The sequence below is a fragment of the Rhea pennata genome, chromosome 5 (assembly GCF_028389875.1).
Source record: "Rhea pennata isolate bPtePen1 chromosome 5, bPtePen1.pri, whole genome shotgun sequence".
Lineage (NCBI taxonomy): Eukaryota > Metazoa > Chordata > Aves > Rheiformes > Rheidae > Rhea > Rhea pennata.
Genome location: NC_084667.1, coordinates 38,076,090 through 38,092,738, shown reverse-complemented (window position 1 = coordinate 38,092,738; position 16,649 = coordinate 38,076,090). Strand labels below are relative to the sequence as shown.

General features: G+C 42.0%; 1 protein-coding gene across 5 annotated transcripts in view; it reads right to left on the bottom strand.

The window, feature by feature from the left end:
• Positions 1–460: 460 nt before the first annotated feature.
• Positions 461–16,649, bottom strand: part of OSBPL5 (oxysterol binding protein like 5) — a 111,845-nt gene continuing 95,656 nt past the window's right edge. For all 5 annotated transcript variants that reach the window (XM_062576697.1, XM_062576695.1, XM_062576694.1 and 2 more), the window contains 12 exons: positions 16,291–16,372; positions 15,556–15,654; positions 14,523–14,619; positions 13,438–13,536; positions 12,096–12,193; positions 10,299–10,388; positions 7,870–8,006; positions 5,015–5,200; positions 4,369–4,507; positions 3,144–3,261; positions 2,391–2,493; positions 461–1,794 (listed from right to left, as the gene is read on the bottom strand). In XM_062576697.1, coding sequence (XP_062432681.1) covers positions 1,659–1,794; positions 2,391–2,493; positions 3,144–3,261; positions 4,369–4,507; positions 5,015–5,200; positions 7,870–8,006; positions 10,299–10,388; positions 12,096–12,193; positions 13,438–13,536; positions 14,523–14,619; positions 15,556–15,654; positions 16,291–16,372 — 1,384 coding nt within the window. In that variant the 3' untranslated portion in view covers positions 461–1,658. The remainder of the gene's footprint in view (positions 1,795–2,390; positions 2,494–3,143; positions 3,262–4,368; positions 4,508–5,014; positions 5,201–7,869; positions 8,007–10,298; positions 10,389–12,095; positions 12,194–13,437; positions 13,537–14,522; positions 14,620–15,555; positions 15,655–16,290; positions 16,373–16,649) is intronic.

The following is a 16,649-nucleotide window of genomic DNA, read 5'->3' as shown; positions in this document are numbered from 1 at the left end:
TCCTTTGTTTTCCTGGAACATTTTTTCTGATAAGGAAATCAGTCTCACTCTTTAGTATTTGTGATTTATTTCTCACTCAAACCTCCAGACATTGGTTCTTAGCCCACCTAATCATGTCAGAAAGTTGTACTTTTCTCCTCATGTGATTGCCTATTCACTAAAATCAAATTATCTCCTTAATATTAAGGTTTTCTAAAGACAACTGCAAATATAAGACAGTCCTCAAAATCAAGGCAAGTACTTTTCTATGTTGCTGAAGTCACTAAAAGACATGGTCAATTCAATCCAGATGGATATCAAAATACTATTGCTGTTCTAAATTAATGCCTCTGTCTTGCAAGCCTATTCCTATCATTTTCCTTCTGAAAAACATGGCCTAAGACTCAAGTCAGCTTGTAAAATTCTATAAAACACAAAACCATGTTCACATACACAAATAATGTCTCAGGTAAACTGTCACTGAAAGTTGTGTGTAGTTTTATTTCAATGTATCAAGCACAAACAGGTTTCCCCTAATTGGGGAATATGACGAGGAATGTAGTTAAAAATTTGGAAACATTTACATTGAAAGATAGCCCAGACTGGCACCACCACTAAGTATTTTAAGGCTGTATATATAGCAGTACTTACCACTTGGAACTACTTCAGGCCAGAAAAGAAAGGCTTTAGTATTGTCTGCTGTCTACATAAAATATTGCAAATCTTTAAAAAATGTTGTAAAATAGGAAGACTATTAACATGGTTGAACAATGCAGTGGCAAAACCCTTCCTCCTTCCCGACCTTTGACAATAAATGTGCCTATGATCTAACACACATACACCCACACTTGCTCCCACTCTTTTCACCTATTTTGGGGCAATAATTCTTCTCTCCAATGCTAGTGTGTGATATTATAAAACAGCCATATAGCAAATAATAACATTAAGAATAAGGAACCAGGTTTTACAAACAGGCATGTCCGACATTTCACTCCGTCAGCCTGGTCCAGGACATGAATCAGTTCTGTAAGAGAACAATGAGCTTTTACAGAATACTTCCCATTTCCTAAAGAGGAACAGCTCTAGGAAATCGTGCATATTTACAGTTCTTGTGGAATGGAAAACAAAACACATTCGGAGGTCCCATTCTGTGTGTGCTGACAAAATAAATCGTGGCCTAATATCCAGGGGGTACATTTTTTAGACAAAGTGTGGCTCCCTCCCATAATTAAATGCAGCTGGACAGGCACCGTGAACATCAGTTTTTTACAGCTCCCCAGCTGCACTCCCTAACTCATATAAAATATGCCTGTGTGGCCCTTCCAAAATGCTGGGGTGTTTACCATTTTTTGGGGTACCAATACTGCTGGGTAATTATTAATTGCATCAGAAAATGACAAGACATAGAAAACAAATTGCACAATTAAAGCTACATTTGGCTTCAGCGTTAAGGCCCATACAGGTTAAGAGGTCCTTGAAGATGTACATGTAAAAGGCAAAAATGACATAATCCAGAGGAACAAAGTTTTGCAGGTTCCTAGGTCCCTTTTTCACCTTGCTTCCACCTCTGCCGCATTGGTTCTAAAGTGCTTTGGTGCCTCTCTGGGCTCCTTGCGCGAGTGCCCCCCACCCTCCCCTCCTGCAGCCGGGAATTGTTATTGCTGCCAAACTTAGTGCTTTTATTTGAGGATATAATTAATGAACAGTTGGCATGTGAGAAAGATGCACAGGAGAAACCAGCAGCGAGAGTCCAGGAGGAAGCTTTCAGAAGAGCCCTCCCTGTGGAAGGACTTCTTGTTCAGAGCACTGAGGTTTCTGGAAGAGAAAACAACAGGTTTATTTGTACATGGGAAGCAGGCATGCATTCACATGTGTGTGTGCACCCAGAATTTCCACACAGGCAGGGATCCCAGCACTTCAGGATTTGCCAGTATTTCATTAGCCAGGTGCGATCACCGCTTGGCCTCTCTCAAACACTGCAGCGGCAACGGCTAGTGATTTACATCAAAAGCGGGAATGCTAGTGCTTTTCAGCCGTGGAGCCCAGGGCTTGGACCACGTGGCTGCATCTCAGCAGCAAGCTCAGCAGACAGATCTGCAACCCACTCAATGCGTGATAATGAGAGACCTGTGCCTTCTTGCCTTGCAGAGATTTATAGCCAGCACCTTGTCCAGCCCCTCCAGACTCTTTTGCAGCTGGGAGTGCCAGTGCTTTTTACCTTATAAGGAGATTTTATCACTAAGCACTGGTTTTGTCTTTCCGGTGTGTTAATATGTAATCTAGTGAAACAGTGGTTAACTGCACCCCAGCAGCTGATAAGGACAATCCAAAGGCCACAGCAGAGGAGTTAACATGCCACAAGTTATTTCTAGTCCATTATGATCACTGTATTGATGAGTGAAAATGGTTACCTGTGTATTTCCTCTTGGGCTCTCTGTAGGGATAAGACAGCTGAATGAATCTCCTTCAAGTGATTCATCTCTTTCCCACACTGAGTGCACAAACTTTCAAACCCTGCAGCAAAGTATTGAAGGACATCATGTTTTGCATTACCATCTCTAGTGGCAACAGAGATGCCAGACTCACCCAGCAAGTAGCTGGCTGTGCTCAGGTCCACACAGCCAAGGGGGGCACTTTCAGGAGAAAACAGGAGAAAACAGGGAACAGGGAGACGGGGGACAAGATCTTCCACCTTGGAGACAGAGGTCTATGGAAAGGGTCTGGTAGCACTGGCTTGGGGACACTTCTCAGCTCTCAGGAAACTTTTTCTTTTTTCTTTCTTTTTTTTTTTTTTTTGCAGAAAGCCCAACATCCTTCCTAGCTATGGGGAATGCAGTGCTCACACCTGCCCCCATCTCTGAAATACTCAAGGTAACCTCCAACAAAAGCTGAGAAAAAGGAATGAGAAATTAGGCCTGTTTCCTATCTGACTGTTGGAATTTCAGTGCATGTTTTTCCAAGGTGCAAGTGGTAGGGAAGCCTTTGTTGGCATGGAGAGCACGAGGCAAAAAGAGCAGGAGAGGTGAGCAAGCAAAATGTAAAAGTAGAAGATCCTCTGCATTCGTTTATGGGCTACATGCCCACACTATTAAGCAGGCTGGGAGGTGTCCAGGCTCAAGGAATAAGCACATTAAAGCCAGCCCCAGTGATACTGAAATACTTGCCATCATCATCTGACAGCTCCTGCACAGACTCTGGCGTCGAACAACTGCTCTCTGTGTTCTGGCTGTGGTTGGATGGTTGATCACTGGCTTTACGGCGCCTGCAATCATTGGCAGACCTCTAGATAAAATGAGGATCAAGAGAGACCCGGTCACTGTCAAATCGAACAATATCATTCGGGGTGCTGAGGAGTATCTGTGAGATTGTGAAGTCTTATTGCCATCTCAGCATCTCCTAATATTTGGCCTCCAGGCAGCTAGTTAAGGATATTACACATATGCCCAGTACAGAAGCATTTAGGAAACTCATCCAAACTATTCTTACCCTAGCTTTAAGTGATGGACACTGGTGATGAATTTTATAGTCATTTTGCTGAGTTTTCTACTCACCAACCATGCATAAGAGAAAGGAGGAAAAGAAGAAAAGAAGAGGAAAATTCAGAGCAAAATTTCCCAGGGAAGTTTTTTCAGAAGGTGCCTACAGGACTTCATCATCACAGAACTTTCATATTTAATTTCCTGATGCTTTTTGTAAAGTTTCTTCCTACCTCCAGGGTGGATAAACCAAACCTGTTGATTCAAACACTTCTTATTGGAGGGTCTGAAAACCAATTCTGAACCTAAGCTTTCTCACAGTTTCAGAGATGTTCAAATTTTGGCTATTACAAAAGAAAAACCTATGCTCATAGTAAGATACAAGTTCTTCAGTGTGGTACGGATTATATCTAACTGGCTCAGCAGTTCTACACTTGCAAAGCATTTTATGAATGACATAAATTACTCCAAAGACGAACGCAGTGAAATGTGAAAGCATCATCCCTCTTTAACAGAAAGGACAGAGGTTACAAGTCCTCTCTAGGAAGAAGTAAGTAACAAAGGCAGATGACAAGGCCTGAAACTTGAGTTGCAGAGCCTTAGTTTTGTACTCCAACAGCTTGCTTACTTCTTATTATTTTGGAAACACTGAACACTTCAGCTTACATTCAGAACCCAGTGTCAGAACACAGGATGGGAAGAAAAATACTAAAAAGGACAGGGCATGTCAAAAAAAGAATTATGATTTCTATTTAGAGTTAATGATGGCATAATATTGCAGCTGTGGGGATGTTAGTTATCTCTCCCCAAAACAAACTTTTGAGCCTATGCTGTCATCTCATAAAAATGCTGTGAAAAAGGGCTGTCTAATCAATCACAAGGTGTATTATACTCCCCAAAAGAGGCCTTTTACCTTGTGTCGTGTAACTTGATTGTTTATGCATGTCATTTTGTGGTTTGACATCCTTGTGGATAAGTGTCTCTCCATAGTCTGAAGTATCCCATTCTTCTCAAATTGGGCAATGTCATTCAAAGGATCCCAAGGTCTTAAACTTTGGAAAACAAAGGAAAGAATCAGAACAACAAGAATTTCTCCAGATGTGTGAAGAGCACTGCACCAACACCAGATGCACCAGAGCGAACATTCCCCCTGCCCGTAACAGGAGTTTCAGCACATGCACCATGTGGTATAACAGACATTTCCCTGCGTACATGGCTCCCACCAAAAAGTGAGAGTGATTCAGTCTCCAGAGGTTTCACCCTTAATGCCAGATGAGACCACAATTCTCTGTTCTGGTTTGTTGCTTGATGGCAGCAATATGGATTTGTACCAACAGCACAACACATTCTCAATTGCCAAGCCCTCATTTTCACCTATTCCCAATTTTTTATCAGGAATGTATGTTCCTGTAATGCCCTGGAGCTCAAAAAGAGCAAACCCTGGTCATGGTCCTGGGAATGGCAGGACCAGTATGATTGAGAGCACAGTGGGTATAGGCTTGCATCCACGGGGCCTCGAGCAGTGAGGTTTGCTTCTAGCCCATGACCCCGCCACTCACTCCTCGTATTTGTAGCGCCATTCGTTAGTCACAGCGTCGTGCTGGAAGAGCAGCGGTTTCCACTCTGTGCCATTCTCCTTGCGCTCCCGTGCGGCGTTCCTCTGCTCCTCTTCCAGCACAAACTTTTCCTGGGTTGCCTTGTGTTGATCACCTTTGTTTATTGCACTAGTTACATGCTGCCAAAGCCTAGAAATAAATAGGGAAGCATGTAAAACTGCTGTAAAACGGCAATGTATTTTGCCAGCTGGAACCTTAGCATATGTTCTTCTGAACTTCTGATACTCTAGAGGAACTGCACAGGATTAGTCATCCTCAATTTTGACTTGTAAACTAAAGCAATATTATGCGAATGGCAAAGATGAATGCTATGTGTAGTGATCTACTGAAGAAGAGGTGAACTTTCCATTAGATAACATCACCTACAATATTCACTAAAATCTCCAGCGCTGTTGGCATGAGTTATAAGAGAGTTTTGCTCAGACTACTGAATTCAGTGGCCTCTTTAGAGGTAATGGATGTATAATAGAGAGTTTGTTATCTTCCTGGTCCTTTCAATCCTGTACATTTAGGAGCTTTTGCATTCATCTCTATCCCTGAAATACAGCCTCTACCTTCAAAGTTTAGAAGCCCTGGCAGATGAGTTTCCATACACGATTAGTAACCAGTAGGAAGCAGACTCAGTCTGCAATAACTGGACGTGCATTTGTACTCACAAGCTGCAAGCATGTACAGAGGTTTTCACTCACACTTGTTTTTTGGTGCAAGAAGATGACTAATTTGTCATATGATGTCTCACTTAGCCTCTGCCTTGAGGAGAGGATCTGCCTTTTATGAGACAAAATCATTATCTCCTTTTCACTATAGCCATCTAGACCAAAATGTGATGGTCTTCTATACATCTCCTCTAATTAGAGCACTCTAATCTTCAATTCAGACTGGAAATACTTTTGAGATTAGCAGTTAGCCATTCTAAACCATTACTGGATTGTCTAGGAAGTAGGCTAGGTATCAGCAATCCAGGCTGTCCTAGTATTCTCATCTCTACAAAACACCAGGTCTCCATTTAGTAGATGGATGCATTACTGCGTTTAATTCTGAGCTTGCTGTGAAGCTCTTAATTTAAAAGGGATACCAACGATTTCAAAGTTAACTCCGCACTTCCAGAAGAGCAGCTTTTTAGATGATTAACTGAAGGCAGAGGAACATTATCCTGTCCTATTCGACATGTCACTTCCCACATTTTTTACCGTGAATTAATCTTTTCTTCCAGAAACAAAGGAAGGAAATTCAACTCAAAGTGGCGGAAGTGGAGGAGGAGCTCTGGACCTTACCAAATACCCAAAATAACACCTCGAGAAAATAATGCAGTAGCATTCCTCTGATTTCAGTAATACGGAGGGACAGGGGAAAACATAAAATTGCATGACAAGCACAGATGACTCCATCAAGAGCTGCATGTGCCACACAATCAGATCCTCCGCAGTGAGCTGCATAATGGCATGAGCTTTGAAGACTGTCAAGTGGATGTGTAAACAGGTGATTTTCAGCACTGCAGAAAGGACTAAGCAGTTTAGGCAGCACATAACATGGATTAGAGGGTAATTTATTCATGCAACTCCCAGCAAAATAATGAAGCCGGGTGGCAGGTCTATTATGGATCTTGAAAATTTTTCCCTTTGCCTCCTTCACCTGTACGCAGGTGCATCACTACTAATCTCTGGCAAAGCAAAGGGAGTTTGCTCTGGCAGTACCTTGGTAAATAGAGAAATGGAAATTCTTTGTCCCCAAAGCTGTTATTTCTCTTCTCTTTTAAAAGAGTCCTCTTCAGAGGATTAATAGAAGAAATGTGCTCCAGTCTGCTCTTGCGACATACATAGCATTGCACAAGTGTAAGGTACACACACAGACTATAGTCTTTAATGCCTACTGCTGTCTAGATGACATTCAATGCTCAAGTGTATTTTTGTCATAAAATCTCTCTCTTTACCTACACAAATGGGAAGCTTCTCAGTGTGATGTATGGCAACACCAATGTTAGATGTCCACACGCAAGCAGCTCAAATAATGTAAAGCCAGGCAGCATGCTGCACATACTGTCTTGGGGTTTAGCTGATGTTGGACAACTATGTTGGTGAGATGGCAGAACTGGCTGGTCTGAATGTGGTGCCACATGACATAGCTCCAGTTGTTCTTGTCCAAGCCTGGTTCCTTTGGCACTAGGTCAGGACTGCTCCGCAGTCCCTTGTGCCATGGAGTTCTTCCTCCCATTCTTTAAACCATGCGCCATGACCATATTCTTAGGTGAATCTGAATTAACCTAAGAAATCCAGTGCACACTGTATTGTAAACATCAGCTGAGATTATAAGGGAGACTTAAACATCTGTTTAATTTTGTTCCCTTGCAAAGTCCTGTTATGCGGTTCAAACTACTGCTCTGCTCAAGCCAAAACCTTCCACATGATTCCTGTATCTAGTTTAAGAGCCTGCAGTCGAAACAATACTTCTAAGCATGACATCCAGCTTCAGATTAACATCTTACCCTTTCATAAAAAGTTCCCACAGTCATAAGAGAGTCTATTCATGTTCTCTGGGGTCCAAGGAGAGTAGTTATTTTAGCAGATATAAACTACCCTCGACTCTTTCTCAACCCAGCTACCTGGTTATTTCAGAACAATGCTTCATGAAAATACCTCAAAATTAACAGATTGGAGCAAAACAGGTCAATGGCTGGGTAATATGTGCAGGCAAAGTGAGGTCACTGCCTTTCCAGGAATGTGCTGGGAAATCAGAGCCCACCCAGTCCTGCTCAGTCCCCGCGGGGGAAGCAGCAGTGAGACGTCTGCAGGGCTCCCTACCTCTCTGACTCGAAGTCTGTCTGCTCCTCAAATAGCACAATATGGCGCTTCAACCTCTGTCTTCGCACCTCACTTGTTGGGTTCCAGAACATTTCTGTGTTCCCGCTTTTCAGCTCATTTATGTGCACTTCCCCATCCTGAGAAGGAAAATTAAGCGAAAAAGGTTAGTGACAGTCAGAAACATAAGGCAGAATCTAACTCCAGCAAATGGAAACTTGCTTTAAGCTGATGGTGATGGGTAGTACTTGGTCAGAGAGCTGTTTTCTTCTCCTCCTCCATGAAGTCTCATGGAACATTTCCTGAGAGTTTCTAAAATGTCAGAGGCATTCCCTGAAACACTGGCCAGAGTTTAATTCTCACCAGAGAATTAAAAAGGGACCAGGTTCTTCTTGTCAGTCAAGAGTTTGTCCCCACAAAAGCATATTTATAGATGCCCTAGTATGCTCTCCTTCCCACAGTATTCCTCCCAGGTACCCCCTAGCATATATACATAAACAAGATCCTAAGCTCTTTTCCATTCCTTCTTTTCTTCCCTACTGAAATATTAGCAGAGACAACCAAAATATCTTTCTTTCTAGAAGGTACAGTTACTCTTTCGCATTATTTTTTCAGATTAGCCATTTTTTTTCTGTTACTGCTCCTGAATTTCAGTTAGTACTTCAAGGTGCCTACAAGTGGGACAAACTGGATGACTACCTTTGCTGAACAACACTGGCATTGGCACCATTCAGTTGCCTGCACGTGGTCTGAGTATCATTCATGCCATTTTGGGGGCATGGATATTTGCCTAGACTATCACTGCCTCATTTCCTTGCATCTCAGCTATGCCATTTTTTTCCCTTGCTGCAGTCTCTGACGTGTGTTCCCATCCCTCCTTGAAGACCCTTTCTGCCTTGACAGGCTCTATTTCAAAGTCCATTTCTTATGTCTTCAGCTGTGAAACCCCATCAGCCTTGAGAGGCCCTCATCCCTTCCCAAAGCCCCTGATGTTGGATGTAGAGGACACTATCCAAAACCGCTATGGGCATCTCTAAGGGGTAGATGCAAAAGTCCTCAAGGGCTACTTTGATCCTGGGGCTGAGGAGTACTGGGATCTGTTTTCTCTTCTTTATTCAGGTGGCTTTGAAGGTCAACAAACGACACTGGAAGTGATGGCAAACAACGCTCCCACCACCACCCACTTGCTGCTCCATTCACCATGTGCAATCCCAAGCAGTGGCTTGGCTTGCAGAGCGACCCCTTTAAAGCCATTTAATAATTTTGCACACCACAAACAACCAGCACAATGAGCCAGGGAGGATTACACAATTTTCAGGCTGATAGAGCCCAAGAGCTGAGAGGTATGCAGTCATGTGGCACAGCACCCCAGGGGAGGGACTCGAGCACATGCTCCTTCGGGCAGCGTTCCCAGGACCGCCACTGACAGTGTGATCTGCAGCCCAGCACAACCCACAACTGCCCCAGCACATCCGGCAGGAAAGGGAGCTCAGAACAGAAAAGCTTCCCAGGCACAGGAAGCAAATATCCTCTCATACATTTGGAAAGTACAAAGCTCTCTAATTTCAAAATGGTCATTAGCTTTTATATAAAAAGGAGAGATCACCTGGTGGAGGGAGCTCAGCTGTGTTTCTAGGAGACTGCTCCCTTAAGGGTTATGCTGTGGTTGGCACCTCACTACAAGGTTTTATCCAGGCATGTTTCATCTGATCTACATTAAATATATACTTTAAGATAAGACATATCTTGCTGCCGAAGACAATTTTCAAGGGCTGAAAGGGAGCAAAGGTCAACAATAATGAAAATGTAGATGCCTAAACATAGATAGGATAAATATCTAAGTCTCCAGCTCAGTTACCAGGAGCTCCCAACCACAGCTCTAGGCTGTCCTTCACCATGCAACTTTATTTCTGCTGGGCTTTGGCTTATGGGTGCCTTTGAGCTCTTTATATGTGGCTGCCAGGCATGCAAAGGCATTGGCAGGTCTGTGACTATTGGGAGGTGTCCATACAGATATACCCTCAGAGCATCTGCATCTGGTCCTTCACCTGAAGAGCAGAGGAATAATAATCTTCTACCGCATGAGTTTGCTGTGAAAATAATCAATTAAAGACCCATGGAGGTCTTCTCTGATACCCTGGTAGCTGGGGACAGTTAAATATTGGACATAAGACAGAAGGAAGTGCTGTAGTTTTCACGATCACTTTAGGGTGAAAAACCTGCCCTTGGTTGTCTACTGCCATCTCTGCCTGCTGGAAGCCTGGGATCCTCAATGAAGAGCCATCAGCTGCAACAGAAATACCCCCCTCCACTTCCAGCTTTGGCTTAGGCAAGTGCAAGTGTTTGAGCTATTGCACTCAGTGTGGGTAAGACCCCAGTGACATAAACGCCACCACTGTCACGTGTCAGGGACTGTGACCATCAGTCCTTACCCAGTGTCCATCGAGGCTTGCTAGCACTTCTTCTCCTGACTTAATCTTCCCAGAGATTTGATTAATGCTTGTGCTGCCACCGAAGAAGGGCTGTCAGAGGAGGAAAAAAAAAACCCAGAAAATATGATCCGTCTAGTGAGAACTGGAAGGGAGCCAAATGCAGGGACACAGTAGGAAGGAAGGGAACTGCAATCTGCTTGATTTTCACTGTTTCTGGGGAAAGGCAGGATCAACTTTAGCATGGATTTCACTACCTGCCACTGTTCCCTCCTCCTCTGTACTTACAATACCAAAATCACTTGTAGAAGATGCCAGAAGAAAGAGAGACAGGCATTCAAGTCCATTAACATCAGGACTGCAAAGCCTTGCCTTCATTGCAAATACACTTACTGTAAGCTAGACTTCAGGATAAATGTCAGTGGGCAAGTCCTTTCCGTTGTCCAGAATCACATTTGAGTTTACACAGCTATACGTGCAGCCTTGTCCAAAGACAGGGAGCAGCACTAATGCATCTGGTGACTTTTCTTATTCATAGGACAGCAACAGCAGCGTGGCACTACTGATGGCTGCATCTGGATTATGTTTCCAGCATGAAGTGCTCTCGTCAGCAGCAATTGAAAAAAGAAAAGGGTATTTCCAGAGTCAAGGAAAAGAAAAGATTCTCAGAACAATGGAAAATTTCCCTCATCTCCTGCCTGCCAAGCACAGGAAACAGAAGTGATAGAATGACCAGCTTTTCCATTTCTACCATGCAATATTTCTTCAGACATATCTGCTATTTTCTAATAAGTCTATGCAGAGGAAGTTAAAAATTAAAAAAAAAAAAAAAAAAAAAAAAAAAAAAAAACAATACACAACTAAATTTCTGGCCGCACTCTGGGAAGAAAAACCACAAGAATCTCAAGAATCAACGTACACAATCCAGCAGAGAATTGGTATACATCCAAATTAGTAACAAAATCTACTGAAAAACAATGACTAAGAAACAGTCAGTGCAGAGCATGCAACTAAGCTACAGGGACCTGTCTGAATCTTGTTTGGACTAAACAACTTGTTTCTGAGCCAGAAAAAAAGGCTCTGCATTTTAGGCTCTGAAATGTTTGCAGGTTTGAGATGACACTAACTGAAGTCAGAGAAATACTCCATTAGCCTCAATGCAGCCTGTCAAGTCTATGGGAAGAACAGGCTTTAAAGATAAGCATATGTAAATGTCAGGGAGGTATATATGGAGAAACAGTTCACTTTCTGAAGGCAAATAAAAGAAAAATGATTACTGTCCCCAGAAAAAGTGGTTTGCAAAGGTGTCCCCTACCTCCAGCAATCCCTCAAGTTATGTCTGTGAAGGCCAGAACTCCAGTGCCCTGCAGGCTCTCACTTCTCCATGTTTCAGTTTACAAACAGGCAAGAAATTGTTTGTTGGAGCAGAAGAGAAATGGATGCTTCTTAAAAAGCAATTTAACTGACAAGAAAAGTTACAGGTCACCACTTTCTTTCCCAAATTTTAACACAGATAACTTTAAGAATATCTAAAGGTGCCTCCATTGTATCTGCATACCAGAAATATGCATTGTTCAGGCTATCTAAGGGAAGGAACTGCTACATGAACCAGCCTGAGGCAACGACCATGCAGCTTCTGAGCACATTAGCCACTTCAAATCAGCTGTCTGAAATAGGCTCTTGCACCAACATAATAACAAGGTCCCATAGCCCTGAGAAATGCAAGGCGTCATATAGTCCCGTAAGGCAAAGGTACTTATGGGCCAGCTACAGGAGAGCTATACCGAAGATGTCTCCTACCTTTAGTTTGAATTCCAGTTCTGCTCTGTGGTTAGTTTTCTCACAGTCAATGTTAACCTTCCCTCCAAGCTCCATTGTCATTGTACCATATAAAATTCCTGAAAGGGGAAAAAAAGAGAATTAAGGGTCTCCAACAGTAGTCACCTGCATTCTGAACTCCAACTGGCTCTCACTTACATGCTGTAAAATTCAGAACTTGGCTTAAAATTTTGGAAATACAGAGACCAAAGTTTTTAGGAAATGGCTGTTTAGCCTAGGCATGAAGAATCCTCTCCCAAGTCCACCTTCTTCACTCTTTAACCCACCTAGGGAAAGGCTTGACAGGTGCTGAGAGTAGTTCTGCGGCATGCTGACTGTGGGAGAGGAAGAATAACTGAGGCTGCATCCAGCAACTTCATTTATGCTTGTCTGTCAAGCCCATGGGGCAGAAAGGAACTGTGATGAGACTCAGTTCACTTTCTTCCGGCAGAATTAGGGGGACTAGCAATCATGGGGAGTGGACTCCATTTTACACATGCTTGTCATTTTCTGAAAGGATCATTTGCAGAAGAAAAATGTCAACAGAAGGATTTATGCATATGAATAGTTCACAAAAGGCATTATTTATGGAAACTCTGTTTTCAGGTAGCTAAACTCCATGAAGATTAGCTTACAGGTCAACATGCCAAAATGAAGAAAATATTAATAACCAAAACTGGACTGAACTGCTGCAGGAGAGATTTTACAACTGCAGTTCAAATACTTAGCTTGCTAAGGAGAAATGCAGATTTACAACAGTGAATCAGCAGCCATCCCCTGGGCTTCTGTCCATGTTCAGAGCAAAGCCAATTCTGTACGTGCACACAATATTAAGTATCAATCTCACTGAGGCAGCTGATTCACTGAGGAATATCACAGTTAGATTAACAGAAAAATCAGAAGTGAAATCAGGATTTTTTAATCCTTTATTCTCAGAAAATCAGAAAACATATTAAACAATTTCTACGTTAACAGTAAAACAAATTTACAACCTCAGAGGCTTGGAAATGAACTTTTATTCTTTCCATTTTCACTTTAACTGCAGTACATATATGGAGTATTTTCTAGTTTCTTCATAGTGGTAAAACTGACTTCCTAATTCTGTCCTCAGCTCTGCATGGGCAAGTAAGATTTCAGTGAGAATTTCCAGTCCCCTCCTGTGCCCTATGACTTATGCACAGAGCAGCTGCTTCCCAGAAATACCAGAATCTGCAGTGCAAGGTGTTTGAGAGGTAAGAAGAAAGCCAGTGCAAAATTAGTAAGATACTACTACGTTATTCTTTCTGTTTGCTTCTAGTATCTTATGTGAATAGTTGTAACTTACCTTTACAGTGAGCGTATGGCATAGTAATGATATAATCTTCACCCCTGTTTAGAAACATAAGCTTTGCTTTCCCATCCAACAACGCAGAAAGTGAGTTACCTAGAATTTAAAAGAACAAATTCATATACATATTTAAAAAGCATGTTATACACAGCCACTCATCTTATCCTACTTTAGAAAAACATTTACATTCAAATGTAGGTCTCTAATGACAGAAGAGATAGGAAATGGTAAGAATTCGGAACAGAGCAAATCATTTCCTGTTGGAGACAGCAGTTGTAACAAACCCTGTGTGGTAGGACTTGTATTTTGCTCTGGCATCTAGCCCCTGTCACAGGAAGGGCAGTAGATGAGATGAGCCATTCTGGGATGAAGAGAGCACTTCCAATGCTTTAGAAGTTTTCCAGATCCTTCTTCCACTCTCACAACTTCTCTAACTGCGTATGATCCCAAATAACAGATCAAACTGCCAGAAGGATAGCAATGACTCTTTACAAGTGTTTCAACGAATACTCCTACCTGAGTATAGTACTTGAGAAGTATTTCTCTTAACAAAAAACATTATTTTAAGTAACAACACTGTTTCAGAGCCTGCAGCTGTGCTGTCCTTTGGGAGGACATTGAGATTAATAGATTTGAGGCCACTTTGAAGCTCTAGGTTTCAATTCCTTGACATCTGAGAGCTCAAATAAATCAAGCAGTCACATTTATACAGAGACTGCTGCACAAGTCAGCTGGTTGATCAGACCTCTGTAAAATGCCTGATTTGTGAGCGCACGCAAAGTAGGCTGATAATCAAGTGTTCACAAATCCACACTAACCTCTGCTTTCTGAAAACCAGGTTCTCAAAGCCCTCAAGATTTCTAGCAGAATTTTTTTTTCTATAAATGTCAGTATGATCTTCCACTGACATGGTGGAAATGTGAGGCCAGGAGAGCCTGGACCAGGAGTTAGTACGTCCTGATGGTAGATGCGCTAAGTATACCTTTGCTCTGAATCCTCAATGCACTCAGAAACAGTTGAAGAACACAACAAAACCATTGCCACATTTGTCACCAGGGAGATGTCTAGGCATCATGTCTTACCATAAAACTTGGACCTCGCCAGAATGCTGCCAGTGATGCAGAATCCATCCTTCCTATTGCTGACGTGGAAGGCTGACACTGGTGGGTGGTGGGAGACCTAGAATGAAAAACAGCCATACACCATCAACAGCAGTCTTTACAGTCTAAGCAGAGTGACGGATGCCCCCCCAGCCTCAAGGAGAGGCTCTAGGGAAAGCGCAACACGGAGGCCATATGACTGAATAAGGTCCTATAAGCTCCAATCACACCACTAACCTCAGTGTTAAAGGAGGGATCATTGTATATGAGCAATAGAGGTCCTGCTTAATCCTTTTCCCCCACCTACATTTTATTTTCCTTGTATATTTGAGTTCACTTTAGGCCTATACATACAATGCCAGATTTTCAAGGAGATAAATGACAGTGCAGCTTGTGGCAGTTTTTTTTTTTTTTTTTTTTTTTTTTTTTTTTTGGGCACCATCTGAATAACTTCCATAAAAGGGATGCAGCGACTGAAATAAAATAAAAAGAAAAAAAAATCTTTGATTAAATAGGGGGAAAAAAAAGTAAAGTAAAACAGGGAGACCATGTACCAAAGTCCTCAGATCCCTTTGTTAACTACATAAATCTCAAACTAATCTTTGCCAGGTCAGTTTACTTTTGAGTTCTGCCCTTCTTTTGTCCCCAAATATATGGAGATAAGCCTTCAGAATGGCAAGTTTAATAATTTGGTTAGGTGGTCTATACTGTTTTGACGGAGTGAACACAAACCACAGCAGTGTTTTATTAATAATAAGCAGACAATAATATTCCAGGGAAACGGTCTTCACTAAAGAGGTGAATAAATCAATGTTATATATGGAGGAGTTGCATTTTCAGTCTCGAGCCCCTGCCAAAACTATCAGCAACCTGTGTAAATCTGAAGAGCAAAAAACCCCAGTTGCTACTTTATTCCATGACCCACTCTGGATGTCTACAGGGTGAGACGGGGAAGGTGGTCTTATGCACAGAGGTGCTACTTGTAATACCTGGGCATCCAAATCAAGCGACTTACCTGTTCTGCTACGTAAAATGTGTGACTGTTTGTCTGAGGGTGAAACCAACAGCAGCGAAATGTCTCTCCCAGAATAGGATTATATGGCTTTTTTATTCCCTGAAAAACAAAGCAACTAAAAAACTGCTACAAACAAAGATTTGCAATCCAGCTTTACAGTGGTAGTCACAAAACAAGGTTAAGAATTTTCTCCCTGATGTTTTAAACTAAGGCAATCACAAGAATCAAACCCAAGAACTGGTTACACACATACTCCTGCTTTGACCTTTTCACCTGAGCCATGGATCGTTTGCTATTCCTGCCACTTTTATCTTTGATATTGCCTGAGCAAAGCCTCAAAGATGCCTAAGCTTCTGTGACTATAGGCATCAGGTACATACCTATGTGGAAATGTGGCACTATGGTACTAACAGGTCTGAAAAGAGGAAGAGACCTGCTTTCAACCAAGATAAAAATGCTGCATCCAAGGAAAAAGTACTTGCTGATGATTAGTTCTGCCTCCTAGCTGTCCAGTGCAAACTCTGAGTTAATCAATACTATTTGACATATGAAAACTACCACCATCTGCTTCTATTCCACCCTGATATCAAACATAACTTTAGTTTTAAAAGTAACTGGCAAAATCTTCAGGACAATGGAAGAGGTAAATGGTCAAAGGAAAGGCAATAAGGAAATACAAAACCATAGCAGAAGATTTCAATGTGCATTACATCCCAAATTTATGCATCCTCTTACCTTTGGCTTCTTATAGAAGCCTGACAAATACCACCTCAAAACTTGCTTCATTCGACTGTATGGATCTTCTTCAAGGACAGCCCTGTAGGACAGGACAGAAAATATTTACTTGCATGCCCTTTATACCATTCACACATCACATTCACTTTATACCAGTATAATGACATTAATTTCAAAGGTCTTTCACCAGTACAAAACTGAAATTAACTTTTGTGCTGCTGACAGTGAAAAAGGTATCTGCCAGCAAAAATTGGTTTCTTATTGATGCACATCATGCAACACATACATAAATTTTTAAGAAGTGACATTCTTCACCCTGCATTCCTGAAAAAAGTCTAATAAAAATCCTGAGGTTTAAC